The 20,513-nt window shown below is 42.2% G+C and overlaps 1 protein-coding gene across 3 annotated transcripts; it reads right to left on the reverse strand.

Annotated features, from left to right (window-relative positions):
• Nucleotides 1-580: 580 nt before the first annotated feature.
• On the reverse strand, nt 581-20,341 carry tfg (trafficking from ER to golgi regulator). Of its 3 annotated transcripts, none has more exons than XM_036570926.1 (8): nt 20,233-20,341; nt 17,417-17,601; nt 16,776-16,859; nt 6,168-6,314; nt 5,830-5,976; nt 5,048-5,197; nt 1,909-1,998; nt 581-1,551 (listed from the first exon to the last, which is right to left on the reverse strand). In XM_036570926.1, exons 2-8 carry the CDS (start codon nt 17,598-17,600, stop codon nt 1,169-1,171), a joined length of 1,185 nt encoding a protein of 394 aa, XP_036426819.1. In that variant the 5' UTR covers nt 17,601; nt 20,233-20,341; the 3' UTR covers nt 581-1,168. The 3 variants fall into 3 exon arrangements, with proteins under 3 accessions (XP_036426819.1, XP_036426735.1, XP_036426649.1); XM_036570842.1 differs by lacking the exon at nt 20,233-20,341 and adding an exon at nt 19,786-19,883 and having other exon boundaries at nt 581-1,548; XM_036570756.1 differs by lacking the exon at nt 20,233-20,341 and adding an exon at nt 19,786-19,883.
• Nucleotides 20,342-20,513: the final 172 nt, after the last annotated feature.

Consider the following 20,513-nt stretch of genomic DNA (forward strand, 5'->3'; position numbering starts at 1 on the left):
AAGCACAGGTTGTCTGTGACTTAAAGAAAATTACTGTTGACTTATTAGTGAAATCTGCCACCAGCAATAATCAGAACCATATGGGAATCATAGCCATTTGAGAAAATGTAGCAGCAGGAAAATGGCAGATAGCTCAAAGTACATCTCATGTTTTCTTCAGAAATTTACTGGCTCATAATTTGCAATCAGGGCTTTTACACTGCGATTTTATGGAAGTGTTTTTAATGCTTTTTTTTTATATGTATTTTTGAGACAAATGGTTCAATATTAAACGCTGCAAAATTTATTTTTATCCTGTAATGTTTTTGTGTTATTTTGTGAACATGTAAGCAAAAATAAATGTTCTTTTCTGAATCTCTTGAAAAGTACCTGTTGCATTACTTATGCACAAATCCACATGAGAAGCTAGATGTTGGGGCATGTTAAACAGAGGTCCAGAAACTACTTTGCAAAAAGCACAGAATCTAAGAAATGGTAAAATTAATGTGTTGAATATAGATGGCAATAATTATAAAGGTATAAATGCTAATTCGTCACTCCCACACACACACACACACACCACACGCTCACAAACCAAAACTTTTGCATCTTCAGTCTCAAAGTCTTTATTCACCTGCAGAAAACAAATGTTACATTTTATACAGAAGTGACTTGCGTCACTGTACAGGGCGAGTCAGGGATTAGTAAAAAGCTGGTGGTAGGGTGGGGCGGGGGGGGAGATGAGAAGATGCAGAGAATGGGGGGTGGACTAAACAATGTAATTTCCTTCAGGTGTGATTATATCTAGTGTTTCAGAAACAGAAAGCAGACTTATGATTTAACACACAATAATACTAACAAGGAGACAAGTGATAAAATAACACACCATACACGCTTTCCTAACTCCAATAACATACATACTATTGTCAACTCCCACACTGTTTGGTCTCATCTGTGCAACCACACAATTCCATTTCTCAGCATTTTATTTTTGCATTTGCTTGTATACCCTCACTTTTAATCAGTCACTCACTCTCTCTCTCTCTCACACACACACACACACACACATACACACACATACACACACACACACACACAATGTCAAAAACAGGGTGTTCGGGCTTGATGTGTTGTACTCGAATGCTGGAGCAGATCAGAGCTCTAGCTGGATTTGCATGTTAACTGGGTTTTACCGGTAGCCTGGGCCTGGTTGGGTGTAGCCCTGACCATACGGGGGACGGTTTCGGGCATATGGGTTTGAGCCCCCAGGGGGAGGGGTAGCGCCAGGCGGTGGGGTGTATCCAGGGCGGGGCTGATACCCCGGGGCAGGCTGGGAGGTGGGTGGCAGGCTATAGTTGGCTGGCTGCTGGGAGGCCTGGGAGGTGTAGTTTTGAGGTGGAAACGCTCCAGGTGGGTACTGGCCTGGTCCCTGAGGAGGAGGGGCCTGTGACTGGGCATTGAATCCAGGGGCAGAGCCTGGCGCAGCAGCCTGAGATGTGGGGGTGGGGTAATTCTGGAACTGCTGCTGGGGAGGAGGGGCTTGAGGAGTACCAGGCTGAGGAGTATAACCTGCTGAAGATGACAAACACAAATATAAAGCCTAAACATCTTACTCAACAACAGAGCTACAGATATACGATTTTAAAAAGACAAAACACATTTAAATCTACAAAAATATATATTTCTAAATCATTTTTCTGCAGAAAAATTGTTTTCTTTCATTGTCTCATATTTTAAGAAAAAGCAAAAATCACTGCAAGTCTATGCGGGAGTGTTGGCTTCTGTAGTGTTCCCTCCATTGGCTATCGAGGTCTATGGTTCACATTTTCGCTCTAATCTAGCTCCCAGTACACTGTATCAGATTATCAGTGCACTTAACTAGGTTTTTTGGTGAGACAGAAGCAGTAGAAGACAAAAAGGGATTGTTACCAGGGTACTGCATGCCATATTGCTGCTGAGCAGTGGCTGGCTGCTGTGGGGGATATCCACCTGGGGCCTGATACTGCTGATAGATCTGACCTGAGAGAGAAAGAGAAAGAAAAAGAGAGAGTTAGTCCCCCTTTTGCTGCTGTAACACATATATATGTGAATGTGTTGTCTTTTTGCAGAAATTTGCCATTTTGAATGATGAGTATTTTATTTACATGAATTATGCAGATTTGATGAGTGTTAAATTCTGGCAAAGGGCTGGTGTCTGCTGCTAGCACAGAATTCTGAGGGAGATTTTTTTTAAATATATGATAAAGACAACATGAGTAAACACATAATGCAGCTTTTAAATGATCATCCCATTTATTCTTCTTGGCACTCTTGGCAGTAAGATGTGCAATCAAATGTTTGCAATAACTTGCAATGAGTCTTTTACATTGCTGTGGAGAAATTTTGACCTGCTCTTCTTTGCAGAATTTTGCCTACATTGGAGAGTTTGAGCAAGAACTACCCATTTAAGGTCTTGCCACAGCATCTCCATGGGACTCAAAGGATACTTCAGAACCTTAAATTTGTTTCTTCTAAGCCATTCAGAGGTCGACTTGCTTGTGCGCTTTGGATCATTGCATTGCTGCATAATACAACCTTCTTACTGTGGAAACATGTACATTGGTACATTGACCTTAACTGAGGCAAGTGAGGCCAGCAGTTCTTTAGAGTTCTTTTGTGGCCTCCTGGATGAGTCATCAATGTGCTCTTGGTGAAATTTTGGTATGCCAGCCACTCCTGGGAAGGTTCACCACTGTTCCACGTTTTCTGTATTTGTGGATAATGGCTCTCACTGTTATTCGCTGGAGTCCCAGGGCCTTAGCAATGGCTCTGTAACCCTTTCCAAACTGGAAGATTTCAATGACTTTCGCATCTGTATTTGAATCTCTTTAAAACATGGCATTATGTGCTGCTTTTAGAGACTTTATAGCCTGCTTCACATTGCCAGAGAGGTTCTGTTTAAGTGATATTCAGATTCAACAGGTCTGGCAGTAATCATGCCTGGGTGTGGCTAGTGAAACTGAACCCAGTAGTCAACAGAATTTGGTTAACTGGCTGATTTAGTAGCTAAGGCAGCAATTACATTTTCACACAGGGTCATGTAGGGCTAAACAGCATTTTTCCTTCAATAAATAATCATTTAAAAACAGCATTTTTTGTTTACTTGGGTTTTCTTTGTCTAATATTAAAAGTAATTTGGTGATCTGAAACATTCAAGTGTGGGTTTTTTTTTTCAGTTGCTGTTACAAAACCAAAAATCCTGAAGTTGAGTCGACTTGTTTTGAAGCTACACACAAATACCAAAGTTGAACAACTTTACCGATGAAGACTACTTAAGACCAGCGGGGGGAAAAAAAGCGGATTACTGCTGTTCCCTCTGTTGTGTTTTCCACCACAGAAACTGGAATCAAGGTAAGAAAATTTGTGAGTGAAAAAAATTAGTCATTGTTAGCCACCGTGCATATATCAGTGTTGGCCGTTAGCTTACAACGGCCCGTCTAAAGTAGGCCATGCAATAACAACTATCTACCTAGCTATCGCACCTAATAAACTGGTAAGCAGAGCAGCAAGTAGTTTGTTGTTGACACACTCAACTTCCATTCGCTCTGGGTTGTTCTTCGGCGCAGGTGGATTCAGAGTCTCCCTCTCCCTCTCCCTCTCCCACTCCCTCTCCCTCTCCCACTCCCTCTCCCACTCCCTCTCCCTCTCTCCCCTTCTTCAAGCCAAACTCATTTGTGTGTTCTGGTTCAAATTGATATGGCTCTACAACATTTTGGAAACACACCTCCTCAAAGTTCTCTGCATATTCTGCCATCTTCCAAAATAGGTAGGAAAGCCGTAAAAATAAACTGTACAGAAAAGCTGCTCCTGGTGTTAGCAGTGTTGAACAGCTGTAACTACAGGCTAGTAAAAACAAAAATCACATTAGGTAGCATGCACTAATCAAAGATTAGGAATGTGATTTTGAGGGGAAACACAGAGGTAATCCTGGAGTAAATTTCTATACTAAAAAATACATTTTATGCCAAAACTATCACAAAACAATGTCTCAGGTATCAAGCCATGCATTCATAACCATTTTGCATAATAACTTAACAGGATGTAGCTTTTAGAGACAAAGTACTTCGGACGTCTGGTTCCTAGTACTATAATGGTGAACAATTTTGACCTAGAAAGGTGCATTTTACACCCAACTACTCTCTACAATGATTTTGTTTATATCTAAACAATTGAATGATTGAGTAATTTTGCAAAATCGGTGGACTTCCCCTTTAAGATTGGTTTCTGAACTTGCCACCTTTTCACTACTCTGAAGTTTCATGTCTTTAACAGCGACTGCTCTCTCTGCTCTCTCTTACCATCATTCAACATCCTACAACCATAGCAGGGCTCGATACAAAAAACACAAATAGCAAAACACAAAACCCTTTCTCACCCACCAACACAAAATCAACTGTATGGAATAAAGCAGTTTACCAAAGACAAGTGGCACTGTTTGTGTGCATAGCACCAAGTAACAAATTAAAAGTGTATGTCTCTGCTTCAGTCCATGACCAGTTTACTGAAGTGGTACTAATAAAGTAAAGAAACATATCAAAGGTTCCCATGTCCTGACACTGCGCTCTGTGTAACCATGGTCACCAGCAGCACAAACTGCTCAGGCCAGAGTAACAGTACAGTTCGTCACGTGAACTCAACAGATATAAGAGTGGTTCTGTCCTGTTTCCACAGCAAACACAGCATGACAGAGGAAAAGATGACGCTACTCAAAAACTTTCACTCATTTGGTCTAATTTTTTTCCTTGCTGGATAACTGTGACCATTCTTTCCTGAGAAATGAAGTCACACAAAAACAATGTAGGTCACAATATAAAGGTTACATATCCTGGGGATTTCCCAGAGTAACTTTGCAGTTCTTCCTTCAGTATTTTCTTTGATTCTTTGCTATGACTACTAGACACAGACATGCTTCACGATACTGCCACAACAAAATCAGAGTGTATTTATCCATTACATTTTCCACTACACTGCCCTTTCTGTTTTTTTATCTCAGGATTCCAACCCTGGTGTGCTGTGTATGCATATTTACCATCCATCGTAGTGGCAGGAGGCTGCTGGACCCCTGAGTAAGGCGGTGGGCCCTGAGGAGCTGCAGCAGGTGGGTGAGCGGCTGAGGAGGATGAGTTAATACTGTCTGGAGTGGCAGAGCGCTCTTCTACTGCAGCTGCTACTGCGGGGGCTGTGAGTGAGGGTGTGTGAGAGAGTGAGTGAGTGAGTGAATGAATGAGAGAGACAGAGAGAGAGAGAAAGAGAAAGAGAAAGAGAGAGAGAGAGAGAGAGAGAGAGAGAGAGAGAGAGAGAGAGAGAGAGAGAGAGAGAGACATAAGACAATGAAGCAGATAGTGCCTTTTAGCTAAACAACTCCATACAGCTCCACAGGGAAGGATTCCTGAAACCTTGACCTCATGTACATGAATATCACTTCCAAAATTGTGACAATACAACTGCAAAATTATTGACTGTGATGAGGTTTTTATAGTCATTGTACAAGTACAAAAAAAATATTTTGCAGCTTCCCCACAAAAGATGCTTAGAAGCTGTCAGACATCCTGAGTACTGTTGTAACTGTGCATCTAAAAGTCTGGATCCAGTGGGAATCACATACTGAAACGTGTTTTGTTGCACAGTTGCAGAAAGAACACAGTTCAGTGAAGTTATAGTTTGTACCAAGTTTTGGTTCTTTATCAGTGAATTTATATGAGACTTTAGGCCCAACAATACATCCCCCCTATGGCATTCCACTTAAAAGAAGTTTTAGAGAAACTCATATACGTGTGTGAAAGTGTGTCTGTAGTTTTTTTTTTTTGGTACCTGGAGCAGGCTCATCGGGCAGACCAAATGCTGAGATGACATTCTTGCTAACCTCTTCTTGGTTCTTCAGGGGGTCAAAGGCAGACATGCTGGCAGCACTGACTGGAGGGGCCAGCTTCACTGTTGCATCTACAGCCTCCACACATTCTACAAAACATACATAAACAAAAGCAGCCATTAGCTGCAATCTAGACATGGTATAAATATGTGACACTAATAAAGGCTACTAAAAACACATAATGGCTTCTGCATGACCAGTGTTTTGATTTCAGGGTTAGATATGATGCAATCATTGATACAGTGGGTGTATGGAAGATCATGCTTGTTTCCTGGTATACCCGTTTGTGGGTTGTTGCTCTCCAGAGCAGGTTCTGAAGGTGGCTCCAGGCTGTCAAGCAGACTGTTGATTTTGTTCCTCAGCTGGATCAGCTCCTTACGCAGGTGCTTCACCTGAGATGACTCCAGTGGCCTTGGCTGCCCATTCACTGCAGGCACACAGTCATTTCACTCATCAAAAGCCTCACTGGGAGACAATATGTACAGCACAACAGAAAACTCAGAGCAGAGCACAGAGCTGACATATTAATCATTTTTATATTGAAGTCACAAATTAAAAGAGTGCAATTTTCAAATTGCAAGAGCTGTAGTTTGATTATAGCAGGAGATGCTATCAACAAAGGTCATCGGACAAAAGGCAGGAAACACCCCAGTCAAGACGCCAGGACAGACACATAGACCTATACACTTACATACACATTTCACACCTAGGAGCAATTTAGTGTATCCAAACAGCCTGACTGTGTGTCGTTAAACTGTGGCAGGACACCCTGCGCCCCCTACGTTATCAATGTTGCCTTAACAACTTGTAAGTGGGGACATTTAATCCAATAACATAGAGCTCATGAACTGCTTGTATATGAGTCAGACCAATAAGAACCAACCAAACATTTAGGTACTGTGTACAACCACAAGTAACTGGCACTCAAGCGAGAAACAAACTGATCTGTTGGTGTTTCTGGCCTAATAAATTAGGCCTGGCACTCAATTCATAGTAAATAACTGTAGTTTGATATTTTTTCCAAATCATTCAGCCCTAGCAGAAGATTAGATAAACTAGATAAGGCTAGAAAAGGCAACAACTGTCTGTGACTTAACAACCGTGCATGAGGAGGGCTGCTGCTTGAACTGTTCCAGACGCTTAGACTCACACCCATGCACTGGCAGCATATTCAGACTCAACCCCTCACTCCAGTCACACGTTTGGGACACATGTGCGCACGTGAGGTTGCAGAGCCAAGCTTTATAAACTCAGTCTAGTCTCTTTTGGGTTCATTGGAAATCAGCAGCAAAGGAAAGGGCTGTAATTGAAAACAGCACAGGAAATAACGTCATTTGACAAGCAGAAAGTGCTCCTTGGACAAAGACAAGTAGGTATATCCTCACACACACTCTCTCTCTTTCCCCAACACACACACACACACACAAATCTAAAGTTTAAGCAAGGATTAATTAACATGCATATACCTTTGATCTCATTTATTAAACTGTCACATTCAGGACAGCTTTAGCACATACAGTATTTTTATGCACGTTTGTAAACATTGCATATATCATGCATAAATATGAGAGTATGTACTCTCATGATGTACTCGAACCTATCTACACACACTGTGTTATTCTGCTCTCTCGCACTACAATCTGGAGCTGTACTCTGAAACAGAGCTAGTGCGACATCTTCTGGCAAAATTATACACCACAAATGTCTATGGTTTTGCACACAGGAGATGGAACCAACACAGATTTGGTACTACCAACAGTAGTAGACTTTAAAGGTCCAGCACAGTATAAGGTACACACATATTTCCTCCTTACTCAAATATCTAATTATATTAGTAGGAAGTATGTAATTATATTTATACTTCTGCCTCAGTCCAACTTTTACTTTGCACATGCATAGTGCATAAAATGACCTCTAAATGTTTTCATTTTTTTTTTATACTGCCCCCTAACTAGTATTATTATAGTGTTCCTGATAAAGTGCTCGGCAAATGTACTATACTGCTTTGCTTTAAATTGAATGTTCTGTACGTAATCACTTGAGTACATGAACAACCTCTTCACTCTCATACTGAGGATCACAGGAATCTAAAGCTACTATGGCCAGATTATTAACCATCAAGGTAATAAGTAAATAGCAGTTTGCTGGGAAAAAACACCAAATGTACTGTGAAAACTGTGTAAAAAAAAAAAAAACACTATTGTTAGGAACATTGTTTTTCTCCTCTCAGTCACACAAAAATGACATTAAAAGAGGTGTTTTGTATTTTCTTTTTTTGTCGACTAATTGACAGCCACAGCGTCAAACATAACCGCCTGGATGGGTGGGCACAAGCAGAACAGAACTGCTGCAACATTTAAGGTGGAACGGTAAAAGTCATACAAGAAGCTGGCGAGTTAGAAGCTGACTTCAGCTTTGTGTTATTACAGCTGAAATGCAAAACTTTCAATTAGCTGGACAGAAATCTGATTGTAACCAGTACCGCTTAGATGCTGCTGCAAAGCTGCAAATTTAAGGTTCTTGTTTAGAATCACCCTCTTCAGGCTCATACAAGTAAGCCTGTGTTAACGTGATCCAGCTTTTAACTTGTGCCATAGTAAGGTACCCACACCATAGATTTCTGTTTGTCAGCCAGCTACTTGAAGGCTGTGTATTTCAACTAAATTGTTAACGCAGCGCTAGAGCTGGGCGATATGGCCAAAAATGTTTTCACAATAAACAAAATTCATATCGTTCGATATTGATACATATTGTGATAAATGTCAAATCATTTTTTTTTCAAGTTTGAAGGCTGATTTTTGCTCCTGGGTGGTTAATTGCTGTTTTAAACTATCCTTTATGGTCTGAACACAACAAACATTAGCTAAACAGTGATACATTTCACAAATCTGTCATGGGAGAGTGGGAGAAAGTGTCTGGTGAGCTGTTTTTAACAGCTGGAAAAGCATGGGTATTTTTGTAATGGTCATAATTTAAGAAAGAAAACAGATTATCTTAGCTGGTGACGAGCGCTCAGCTACCCCGTTACAAATGACATCACAGTACTCAGACACCAGCTAGCGACGACTGGATTTCTCGATTCAATTGTAGTAGTTTAAGGGGTGAACCGCAATATACCTAACACCAGACAAACGGAGTCCTCCTTTTAGGTACTTTTAAACTGAAAGCTGTGCTTTTGTGTCTTGTTTGATCTACAGTATCATCAATTCTCCATGTTGTGTGAGTGACAGTGCGCTACTTCAAGTTAGCCAGCTGCTAAAAACAGCTAGCCTGGAAAGATGCGCTCTCCTGCTCTCCAATGCCTCACAGTTTCCTCAGTTTACGTTCGTTTAAATCAGGGCTGTAATGAACATGAACTCACTTGTTTCTTTCACTTTTGTTGCTTGGAAATGCACTCATACTAAAATATGACTGAGCGCTGCAACAGCTCTGTAGCTGTGAGGATTGTGATTTAACGCTGCTAAAGATGGTTAGGATGTACAGAAAGAGGTGAGTTTACCGTAGGACAGTACAGTTACACCACTTATCTCGTCAATTACATTTGGTCACAGGAGAACAGATCGCCGGTCGCTCCACTCAAACAGGGAATGTATAACTCCGCGTTTCAGCCGTTGCTAAAGACTCATCTTACTCGTGGCCCCCTCCCTCTCTACTCATGTAGAAAAACTTGGAAGTGCGCCCTCTCCTGCCGACAGCAGAGTAGTGTCACTTTCCTTGCAGTAGAAAACGCCACCAAGGCTTTCGCTGAATGTGGGAGTGTGAGAATGTCGTATCGCTCTATCGAGGAAAAGTTATATCGCAATAATTATTGTTATTGTTTTATCGCCCAGCCCTACGCGACGCTGAAGTCAGCTTCTACTTTGCCAGCTTCTCATTCAAATTTTCCCATTCCACCTTAAATGGTGCAGCAGGCATTATAATAACTGCTGTGCCATTTGAGGATGCAAACTCCAGCCTCACATTGTTAACTGTAAATTTGTAACTCCAAAATGACCTAAATATGAGCTGGATGAACATTATACTGGCATGTTACTCCCTTTTTTGGGGGGTGCAGGTCCCCTACTGACAACAGGAGAAAGGCTGTTAAGAGGTCTTGATAAACATTAACGTTACCTAATGTTAGCTATCGTTAATGTAAGGTTAGCAATAACGAAAACAAAATTAGCTAAGGTTAGCCTGCACATGTTGCTATATTTCATACTAGCTACATTACTGAATAAAGTGCCAACCGAAAACTGTTATTTAAAAATAAAGATTTACTATCTTATTATCCACACCTCCAGTAAGTGCCAGGAAAGCTGTTTCTTTCAGCTTGAGTTGGCTGGAAAATCCTAAACTGTATTGAGGCCACTTGTCAAATGAGTCGGCAACAAATGTTATGCACATACTCCTGTACTGGGTGTCACTTCAAACCCAGAAAAAAATCTGAGTCATTTTGGTTTGGTCTAGTTATTTGGAATAGAATACAGAGTGACCTCCTTTTTGCATCCAAAAACTGAGCATTTGTAAATGAGTGCTATCTCCTATTAGCTATAACGTTACTCTAGTAGAGCAATGTGAAGGGTATGAAGTGTGGGAGAGTCAGGTGATTTCACAGTTCATGAATATGCAATGTTAGGTAGCTTATAATTGGCTATAGTCAGTTAGTGTTCTCTGTGACATCTAAGATCAAGACAAATAAAGTGTAATTCCTAAACGGCAGATAGGGCCTCCCTTTGCTCTCAAAACAGCCTCAAATTTTCGTGGCACAGATTCCATAAGATGTTGGAAACATTTCTTTGATATTCTGGTCCATGGTGACATGACTTCATTGTTCAATTCCTTCAGATTTTGAAAGTTACACTCATGCTGCAAATCTCCTGTTCTACCAAATCCCAAAGGTACTGGAGTCAGATCCAGTGACTGGGAAGGCCACTAAAGAACAATGAACTCATTGTCAAGTTCATGAAACCAGTTTGAAATTACTTTTTGCTTTGTAACATGAGGCATTCCCATGCTGGAAGTAGCCACTAGAAAACAGAAAATTGTGGCCATAAAAGGAATGCACATGGTCGGCAACAATTCTCGAATAGGATGTGGTATTCAAGCGATGATTGACTGGTATTAATGGGGCCAAGGCGTGCCAGGAAAACATTCCCCACACCATTATACGACCTCTATCAGTCTGGCCATGGATGGTGCCCACCGTGGCAGACGTCTTTGTGTGTTCCTTCTGCAACCAACGCTGTTTATTATTTATTTTAACTTTAGTACAGTTAGTTACAGTAGAGAAGCACTCCTGGAGATCGGTAAAGTTCGCCATGAATTTACCTTTAGCCTTTCTGACTTCAACTTTCTTTTACGCTCGTACTCCATCAGCACCAGCCGGCAAGGTCCAGCAGCACCGGCCTCGGGTGAGCAGCATAACCAACGAACAGAGCTGCCAAAGCGGAAACGGGGCAAGAGAGGTGGGCTACATGCTAGGCTAAAGGCTAGGGCTACACGACCACCGCTACCTAGCCTGTTGCTAGCTAATGTTCGCTCCCTCGAAAACAAGCTGGATGAGCTGAGCACCAGAATTACAACTCAGTGTGAGATCAGAGAGTGCTGTGCTCTTATTCTCACGGAAACCTGGCTCTCGGACAGCATGCCAGAATCAGCGATCCAGTTAGAAACGCACTCCGTCCACCGCGGGGACCACACGGCAATGTCGGGGAAGAACAAAGGCGGCGGTGTCTGCATCTACGTGAACAACAGGTGGTGTTCAGACGTAAAGACTGTTGAAAAACACTTTTCAGCTGACTTAGAATTGCTGAACAGTGTGAAGTGCAGACCCCTCTATCTGCCGAGAGAGGTCAGCGCTGTGTTGATTCTGGCTGTTTACATCCCGCCACGCGCGAACTCGGCCACAGCGCTGGGGCTGCTGCATGACGCCATTAGTAAACAAGAGACCGTGCACCCGGACACCGTGTTCATTGTTGCCGGCGACTTCAACCACTGCAACCTGAGGACTATCCTCCCCAAGTATCATCAGCACGTGAGCTTTCTGACGAGGTAGAGCAACACACTCGACCAAGTCTACAGCAACATGAGGGGGGCCTACAGAGCTGTGCCTCGGCCGCACTTCAGACAGTCCGACCACATCTCCGTGTTCCTCTACCCAGCATACAGACAACTCCTCAAGCAAGCACTTCCAGTGAGTAAAATTATCAAAGTGTGGAATGAAGAAACTGCTTTGACAGTACAAACTGGGATGTGTTCAGAACTGCTGCTGTGAGAGAGGATGGTACTGTTGATCTAGAGGACTATTCTTCTGGGGTAACAGGCTACATCAGCAGCTGCACAGAAACCACTGTCCCTACAAAGCGCTGCATAAAATACCACAACCAGAAACCCTGGATAAACTGTGAAGTTCGGTCCACGCTACGTGCTCGCCATACTGCATTTCTCTCCGGCAACGCTGAAGACTACAAAAGGTCCAGATACGACCTGCGTAGATCTATCAGAGAGGCTAAAAGACGGTACAGGCTGAAGCTGGAGGACTACTACACCACCGCGGACTCCCGGCACATATGGCAAGGACTGCAGCACATCACCAACTACCAACAGATAAGCAGGGTGGTCACAACCAGCCACTCTACACTACCTGATGAGTTGAATGAGTTCTATGCTCGCTTCGAAGCCCTCAACCCTGGCTGACAGAGATGTTATGGCCAAAGAGAGCACACAGAACACATCGCTGTGACATCAGTGGATGTGTGCAGGAACTTGAAGAGAATAAACCCATGGAGAGCAGCCGGCCCAGACAACATCCCCAGGCGCGCACTCAGGGTTTGCTAATCAGAACTGGCTGATGTGTTTGTGGACATATTCAATCTGTCACTCGCACAAGCTTTTGTGCCATCCTGCTTCAAGACCACCACCATCATGCCCCTCCCAAAGAAAAGTGTTGTAACCTGCCTAAATGACTATCGCCCCGTTGCACTCACCCCAATCGTGATGAAGTGCTTTGAGAGGATAGTCATGACTCATATCCAGGATACCATTCCAAACACTATAGATCCTCTCCAGTTTGCATACTGTCGGAACCGGTCCACAGACGAAGCAGTCAACACTGCCCCTCACACAGCCCTCACACACCTGGAGGGCAAGGACACGTATGTCAGAATGCTCTTTATTGACTACAGCTCAGCATTTAATACAGTCATCCCTCACAAACTCTCAGAAAAGCTCCTCACCCTCAGACTGACACCCGCCCTCTGCAACTAGGTGCTGAACTTTCTAAAGAGACAGACGCCAGTCAGTCAGAGTCGGCAGCCGCACATCCAGCACAAGAAGAGTGAGCACTGGGGTCCCCCAGGGCTGTGTGCCGAGCCCCCTTCTGTACACGCTCTTCACGTATGACTGTGTGGCCTCCCAGAACAACACCAGCATCATCAAGTTTGCTGACGATACTACAGTCATTGGACTGATCACTGGTGGGGACGAGACAGCGTACAGGAAGGAGGTGGCTGAGCTGGTGGCCTGGTGTCATGACAACAATCTTTCCTCGAATGCAGACAAGATCAAGGGAATGATTGTTGATCCAAGGAGGAAGCGGGAGCTGCACACACCCCTGTACATAGGTGAGACAGAGGTGGAGAGGGTGAAAACCTTCAAATTCCTTGGCATCCACATCAGTGAGGATCTCACCTGGTCTCACAACACACACCTCATCATCAGACAAAACTGCACAGAAAAATAAATAGCACAGAGCCTAAGCACAGCTTGGGTGTCAGTGTGGTGCAAGTTGAATATGTAAAGTGATTTTGTCAGGATGACAGTAGATCATGAGATCATGGGTGGCCAGAAGAGAGAATCTGCTATCAAGGACCAACAAACTCAAGCACCTGCAGTTACTCGAACTTCCAGGGGCACCGTGTTCCATGGTCAGATGAGACCAAAATACATGTTTTTGCAAGAAACACCAGAGGTGAGGTTTGGCATGGACACAAAGATGCCATGCAGAAAAGTACCCCATCCCAACTGTAAGGTAGGGTGGTGGTTGTGGGCTGTTTTTTTTTCCCCAAAGGCCCTGGACAATTTATTTAGATACATGGTATCACAGACTCGATCAAGTACCAGCAGAATTAAATCAAAACCTGACTGCTCCAACTAGGAAGCTTAAACTGGGCCATAGTTTGGATTTTCCTGCAGAAAAATAATCCAAAGCACATCTCAAATTCAACACAAAAATGGTTCACTGACCACAGACTTAAGCTTTTGCCATGGTCACCCCAGTCACCTGACCTAAACCCCATAGAAACCCTGGGGGACGAGCTGAAAGGAGAGACCTTCAGAATCTGTAGGTTCAAGAGATTCTGTATGGAGATCCTTTCACGTGTGTTCTCCACTCTCATTAAGCTTTACAGAAGAAGACTCAGAGCTGTTATCTTTGCAAAGGGAGGCTGCACGAAGTATTAAATGGAGGGGTGCCAATAATTGTGGCACACACATTTTAGATTTAAAAAAAAAAAAAAAAATCTTTACTTTCTGATAAGATTTAGATTTTTGTACATATTTTGAATCAAACAGATAAGCAATGTTTTTACAGCCTGTTTTGCTCATGTTTATTGCTGATACTGTGGAGGGCACTGTATATACACACACATATAAAAAGCATTTATGTTATTGCACATGTTAAAGAGTAACTACACCCAAGACCTAACTAACAGCCGAAATGCATTGCTCTGTAATAATAAAATATAGCGGTCTTGCTTGAAATGAAAACACATCTTTCCAAACTGTAAAAATATCATTTTTATTGTGGGCCGTTCCGCCTCTGCAGTGCCCCTCTGATTGAACTCTGCTAAAGGCACGGATAACGTGTCTTCATACCAAAGCACGATGATGTCACAGTACGCAAATCTGTCAACCATGTTATCACTCCCTGATGACGCCCTTCTCGTGCCGCACTCATAAATATCAAAGCATAGGAGCCTAAACAAGGAGATAACCGCACTAACGCGCTCAGCTAAATACCCCCAGCACCACCTCACAAAGTTGCGATATGCCAGATGTCTGTAACAACTGTAAATAACCCAATTAATCGAAGCTTAGTTTGCAATAAAGATTAGCTATGATAAATAACTAATAGAGATTAGTTATGATTAGCACATTTATTGATAATGCTCAACATATGAGCAGGTAACCTGAAGGACCGATTGAGTGAGTTTTTTTGCAAGTCTCCATGAAGCTGCCGGTGCTGCATTTGATTCACATTTCCCTTCACAAACCAAACCCTCAGGTGCGCGCACTCACTGAACAGAAATAAATGGCAACGCTGGAAAGCGAAAAAAAATTTCAGGAAAAATCTGTTAATTGGTTGACTGTGTCAACCTTTCGTCCGTACAGCCTTTCATGAATTTTTTTTCGCTTTCTGTTGTTCCAGTGCTTGGTTCTGTTCAGTGAGTGCACATGCCCGAGCGTTTGATTTATGAAGAGGAATGTGAACTTGAGGGAGAACTGAAGTGAATATAACACCGGTAAGTGCCACAAAAAGCAAAATGTAAAGATTTAGGGCCACTGAGGTAAACCCTGGATGACACCTGAGCCTGAGACCCCAAACTGGTCACATCTGTGAACAATTTGTTTGGTATGGCACAGTCTCCCTGATATACTTCTGTGCTTGGAATTAAACAGGCAGCATGCTAAAAGATAGGTTGTGATGCTGGTAATGCTGAACAACAGCTAGCATAAGCTAACTAGCTTAGGCTACAAAGATTGGGTTAGCTTTTTTTCTGCATTAACTTTTGACACACCTCAGCCACCTTCCTACTGCAAATGTTCTCAATACGTAAAGAAATTTGTAGAGTGCCCACAAATGCACCTGTATAGAGGAAAATGGTACCCTAATGGCCTAACAGAAGTATGATTTTTATAGCTTGATGTCAAAATGAACGAAGCTTAGAAAATGTTTAAAGAAATTTTATTAATTTGAAATTCAGTACATCTAAGAAACCAGGACCATGATCCTGCTGAACAGATAATTAGAAACTAGTCGTCACAGTTTTAGGGAATGTTCTACCATTCGGATGCCTCTCCTGCTTGCTGTTAATTATTTTCTGCCACTACGTCAACTCTTCGGCAGCTTAAGTCAGTGGCACATACTGGTAAGGCTCAAGACACACGGTCTGATCAGAAACACCTTCCATCATCAAAGATAGGGGTGGTAGCAGAGAAAAACCTCGTAAGATCAATAAAAAGCGTACTTTATTGCCTCCTGTCTGTTGAATGCATTGTTCGATGCCCTGTGTGTACTGAATCAAGAGTGATATGGAATGACACAGTACAAGGTATTGTTACACTCTTAGAACATTCTAATTCTCAACCCTTAGCAGATTTTCTTCACAAACTATGCAAAATAACCTTTTTTGCAGCATCAGTTGTTGTTAGCTGGCATTAAACCTCTTGTTCCGTTCATGATATGAATAGGTTTACATGGCTTAATCCTTTCTTTTCTTTCCATTAAGTGTTTTTAAACAGCACCAAGCTTCCCACTCTGTTGCTCTTCACTGTCTGACTGTGGCATTACCTCAGGGTCATTACGTCACCACAGCTGGAGAGGGATTATCTGCTTACAGAACAATCTGTCCATCATAGTGTGTGAGCTTAAAGCTTAAAGCAGTGTTGTGCTTCATATACAGAAAGTCAGGATTAAAAATCTGACTATGATGTTCCTAGCAGTTCACCAGTAGTAGTGTGATCACATTTATATTTATTTTTAACAGAAATCATAACACTGTGGAAATGTGGTTACTCCTGCAATACAAGAGATAAGAAGATTCAAAATTTAAGGTTGTATCAGCCAAACCAAGTGGGTAATTGTGTTGGATATAAAAGCAGTCAAAGATCTCTAATAAGAACTTACCAAACAGAGTGAGTTTCAATATTCTGCTGCACTGGATAGCAAAGGATAGGTCAGAGCTGTCAAAGATAGTGATAAGGTCATCATCTGCAAGAAAAAGAGAATGAGGAGGTGATCCAATGAATGAATGAACGAATATTTTTCTAGATCGTGAGGAATGTATACAAACTTGTCCTTTACCTTACTTTAGGGGAGAAAAAGAACACTGCTTTTAGTTTTGACCACATGTTACCATTCTGATTAACTTGTCAAGTAAATCTGAGACATATATCTCTGTTTTAGGTGGTGTTCACAAGGAGTCCCATTATCAGTACTGGCAAATATCTGATTATTTCACCCTCTTGGTGTCATCATGAAAATACAACTTTGACCAGTAGAGTCAATTTGATAGGCCTGTGTCCTTTTGAAAAGGCAAGCACACTGCCTTTTGACACAAAACTTGAGAAAAACGACAATTCTCAGTTAAACTGCAAACTATGTGATTTTTCCTTGCTCTATTATTGTTTTATGTCACACAGAGCAAAGATTACCAAGCACCTATTGAAAAGGGTCAATGAGGATTCTTCATTGAAAATCCTTCTCTAGGTTTAATCAGATTCTGGAAAAAACACATAGTATTTGCATGAGCTAAAAGCATAAATCACCTTCGTCCTTGTATTTGATGGTGACTTCATCGCTGCTCTGGAGTTGGCCGCGGAAGACGCGCTGCATCATGAGCAGGAGTTCATCGTAGGTAATGTCCTCATTGTGGATGGGGATGCGGCGGATGTCATCACCCAGCTGAGCCTTAATGATCAGCTTCCCACTCAGGTCCAGCTGGCCATTCATACTAGTGAGACACAGACACACTCTCACTGAAAAATGAGCATGCACACTGACGCAGAAAATTGCATACACAGGCCTAGCTGTTTATTGACTCTGCATTTGCCAGGATACAGAGACTGAGAGACAGGTAGGACTTACATTAAGTGCATCTTAACCTTAAAGCAAATACTTTAAGCTGAACTTCCAGCACCGCTTTTGGAAAAAAAAAAAAAACACAAAATGACCATTACAAAGGAAGTGATCTGTAATAAACCACCTCCTACTATGAAATGTTAAACACAAGAGCAAAAATCTACCCAAGATTAGGCCTGTTATATAACTGTCTGATCGCAAACACAACATGAACCAGCTGTGTTTTCATCTGTTGGGTAGAGGCAAATACAAGTAAATAAAAAAAAGCAGAGAACACACTGACTGAGACATCATGTCAGTGCTTATAACTCAAGCCATGTCTGTCAGTTGAGATCTACAAAGTATCAACAGCTAAGAAGTATGATAGCTAAGCTGCCAATGTGGCAAATTCAGACTTGTACTTTAATAGATGCATAAATTAACAACAAACGCTACAAGAACAAGAGCTAATGTAAATTACTCACACTTATTTATATGGGACTTAGTAATCAAATGCCAAAATGTCATGATCAAGACACGCTTACCCAAGAAAAACTACAACTAAAGGAGCACTAAAACTCTCATAGTCCCAGAACAAACTGCTCGTCTCCAATGACAACCATGAGTTGGCCATGCGACCTAATTAAAAGGAATACAATATGTAGAACGGCCAGCTGAAACAGTAGTAGGGAAGATAAGACAGGGCTGTAATTAGGTCCTAGGTCTATAGTAATCGGACCTGCCCATAGGGGCTGAGTCAGATCCAGCTTCAGTACAGTACATAAGACTTAATGTAACTCTACAGCCCAGTCTAAGGGTCAGACCAGAATGAATGATTTGGCAAAGTCCAAATCCACTTTCCAACACAGACTTTGGCCTCTTTCTTTGCAAACACTAGGATAAGCCCATTGGTTCTGTGATGGAATGACAATGCCACTGATCACGTTGTACGCAGCCGCACATCTGACTAAATACAAAAGACAGTAACATTAGATGAATCTATTCATTCCAACATACAAATCAAAGCAGTACAGCGTTTTAACATACAGTTTACTGCCGTTATCTGACCACTGTTCAAATTAAGATCACGAATAACCAGCCTTTGATGTGTATAGTAACTGCAAGCGCTTTCATTACGTCGGCCACCTTATCTCAACCACATTCAGGAAACACCAACACCAAGTGACACAATGGTTATTTGACACGCTGGCAGTGCTGACTGACTTCTCTAACGTGTTTGGTTTTCTGAGTTGCTGCCTGTAGCGTAATCTTCTTCATTATTTCCATGTTTCAGAGACATTAAAGTGCTGCGACTCTACTGCGTGTCTTGAGTCCAAAACAGCAGAAGAGAAACACTGCAGAATTTGTCTCGACGAGTTCTAAGCAGTCGGTCACATTGTGCAGCATCGTGATATTTTTATTATTCTCATTACTGATGTGTGGTATTAAGTATGGCGAACGAAATGATTCTACCATTCTATCGTTATCAACGTGTGTAAATCGAATCATGGCCTAAGGGGACAGGGCTTCACTTTCACAGAACAGCAGATATATAAATAAAACAATGACTATTTTTGTTAATTGTAGTAGTCAACAAATAGGCCTACATCCCATTTAGGTTCACGGGTGGCTAACGCCTTACAATTCAGCGTCTAACTGGTCTAACTCGAAATAAATGGCGATAGCAAGTACTTGCCTAAACCTACAGCCGTTAAACTAGTTAAACTACAAGAAAAAAACTTTAATCGTTTTACTATTATCACGTCATGCAGTACTATTGCACACTTGACAAATTAAATACTTTAAATATCCAGTCAATGACAAACTACTTCGTAGAATTGTCTACTAGCTGCCAGTGACATGGGCGAGGTGAGGGCGGTTTACTTTGGCTGCTCTTGTTAGCCAAGTAGCACAGCGATTCACGTCACCTATTTGCTGATACACAAAAAATGTGAAAAATATCGAGAAGCCTGGTCACGCAACGAACCGGACCGTAATGTAAGTGTTCCAGTGGTGCTCCAGTTACACAGACATAAATTAATAAACCTGCGTGTGTTTTGTAGGGCGCTCCTCTCACCAGGCCATTTTCCTCCCCTGTCAAATAGTGATCTGCCCAGGATCCGTCCGCAGCTCTACTCGGCAGATGTTGCAGCGACTTCCTGCTAGAAAGTGATCTATTCTTTAACCGGCGTCAAGTAGCTAGCTAGCTAACTGACTTTAATCAACTAGTTCTTAGCCATAACCTCTATCAGGGACTGAGATATTACACGCTGCCAATGACAAAAGGATAAACATTAAACTATATAATAATATACCGCGGATTCCTCAGTCAGCGGTCTGTTTTTTGTTTGCCCCAGTTTTTTCGTGGCTAAAGTGATGCTAACGCTCCCAAGTCACCTGTTCAGTGTCCGGGTTTGTCAGCGCAATGAGAGGGGCTTTAAAGACTGTTTTGAACTTTTTTGTAATTTATGTGACAGTGGACAAGCAAAAGAGTTTTAATTAATGTAAAAATAAAATGGTCTACCTGGTGTTAAGACGTGTTGATCCCGCAGTGGTACAGACTCAGCAGAAACCACTCAGACCCGACTCACTTCAACTCCGCTGCACATCCGGAAGGGTCTCGGGGCCTGTACGTGGCAAACACAGCAGCGCATGCGTAATACGCATACGAAGGCGCACGCACGCACGCACGCACGCACACACACACACACACACACATATATATATATATATATATATATATATATATATATATATATAGAGAGAGAGAGAGAGAGAGAGAGAGAGAGAGAGAGAGATAGACAA

This window comes from Colossoma macropomum, unplaced genomic scaffold (assembly GCF_904425465.1).
Source record: "Colossoma macropomum unplaced genomic scaffold, Colossoma_macropomum, whole genome shotgun sequence".
NCBI lineage: Eukaryota > Metazoa > Chordata > Actinopteri > Characiformes > Serrasalmidae > Colossoma > Colossoma macropomum.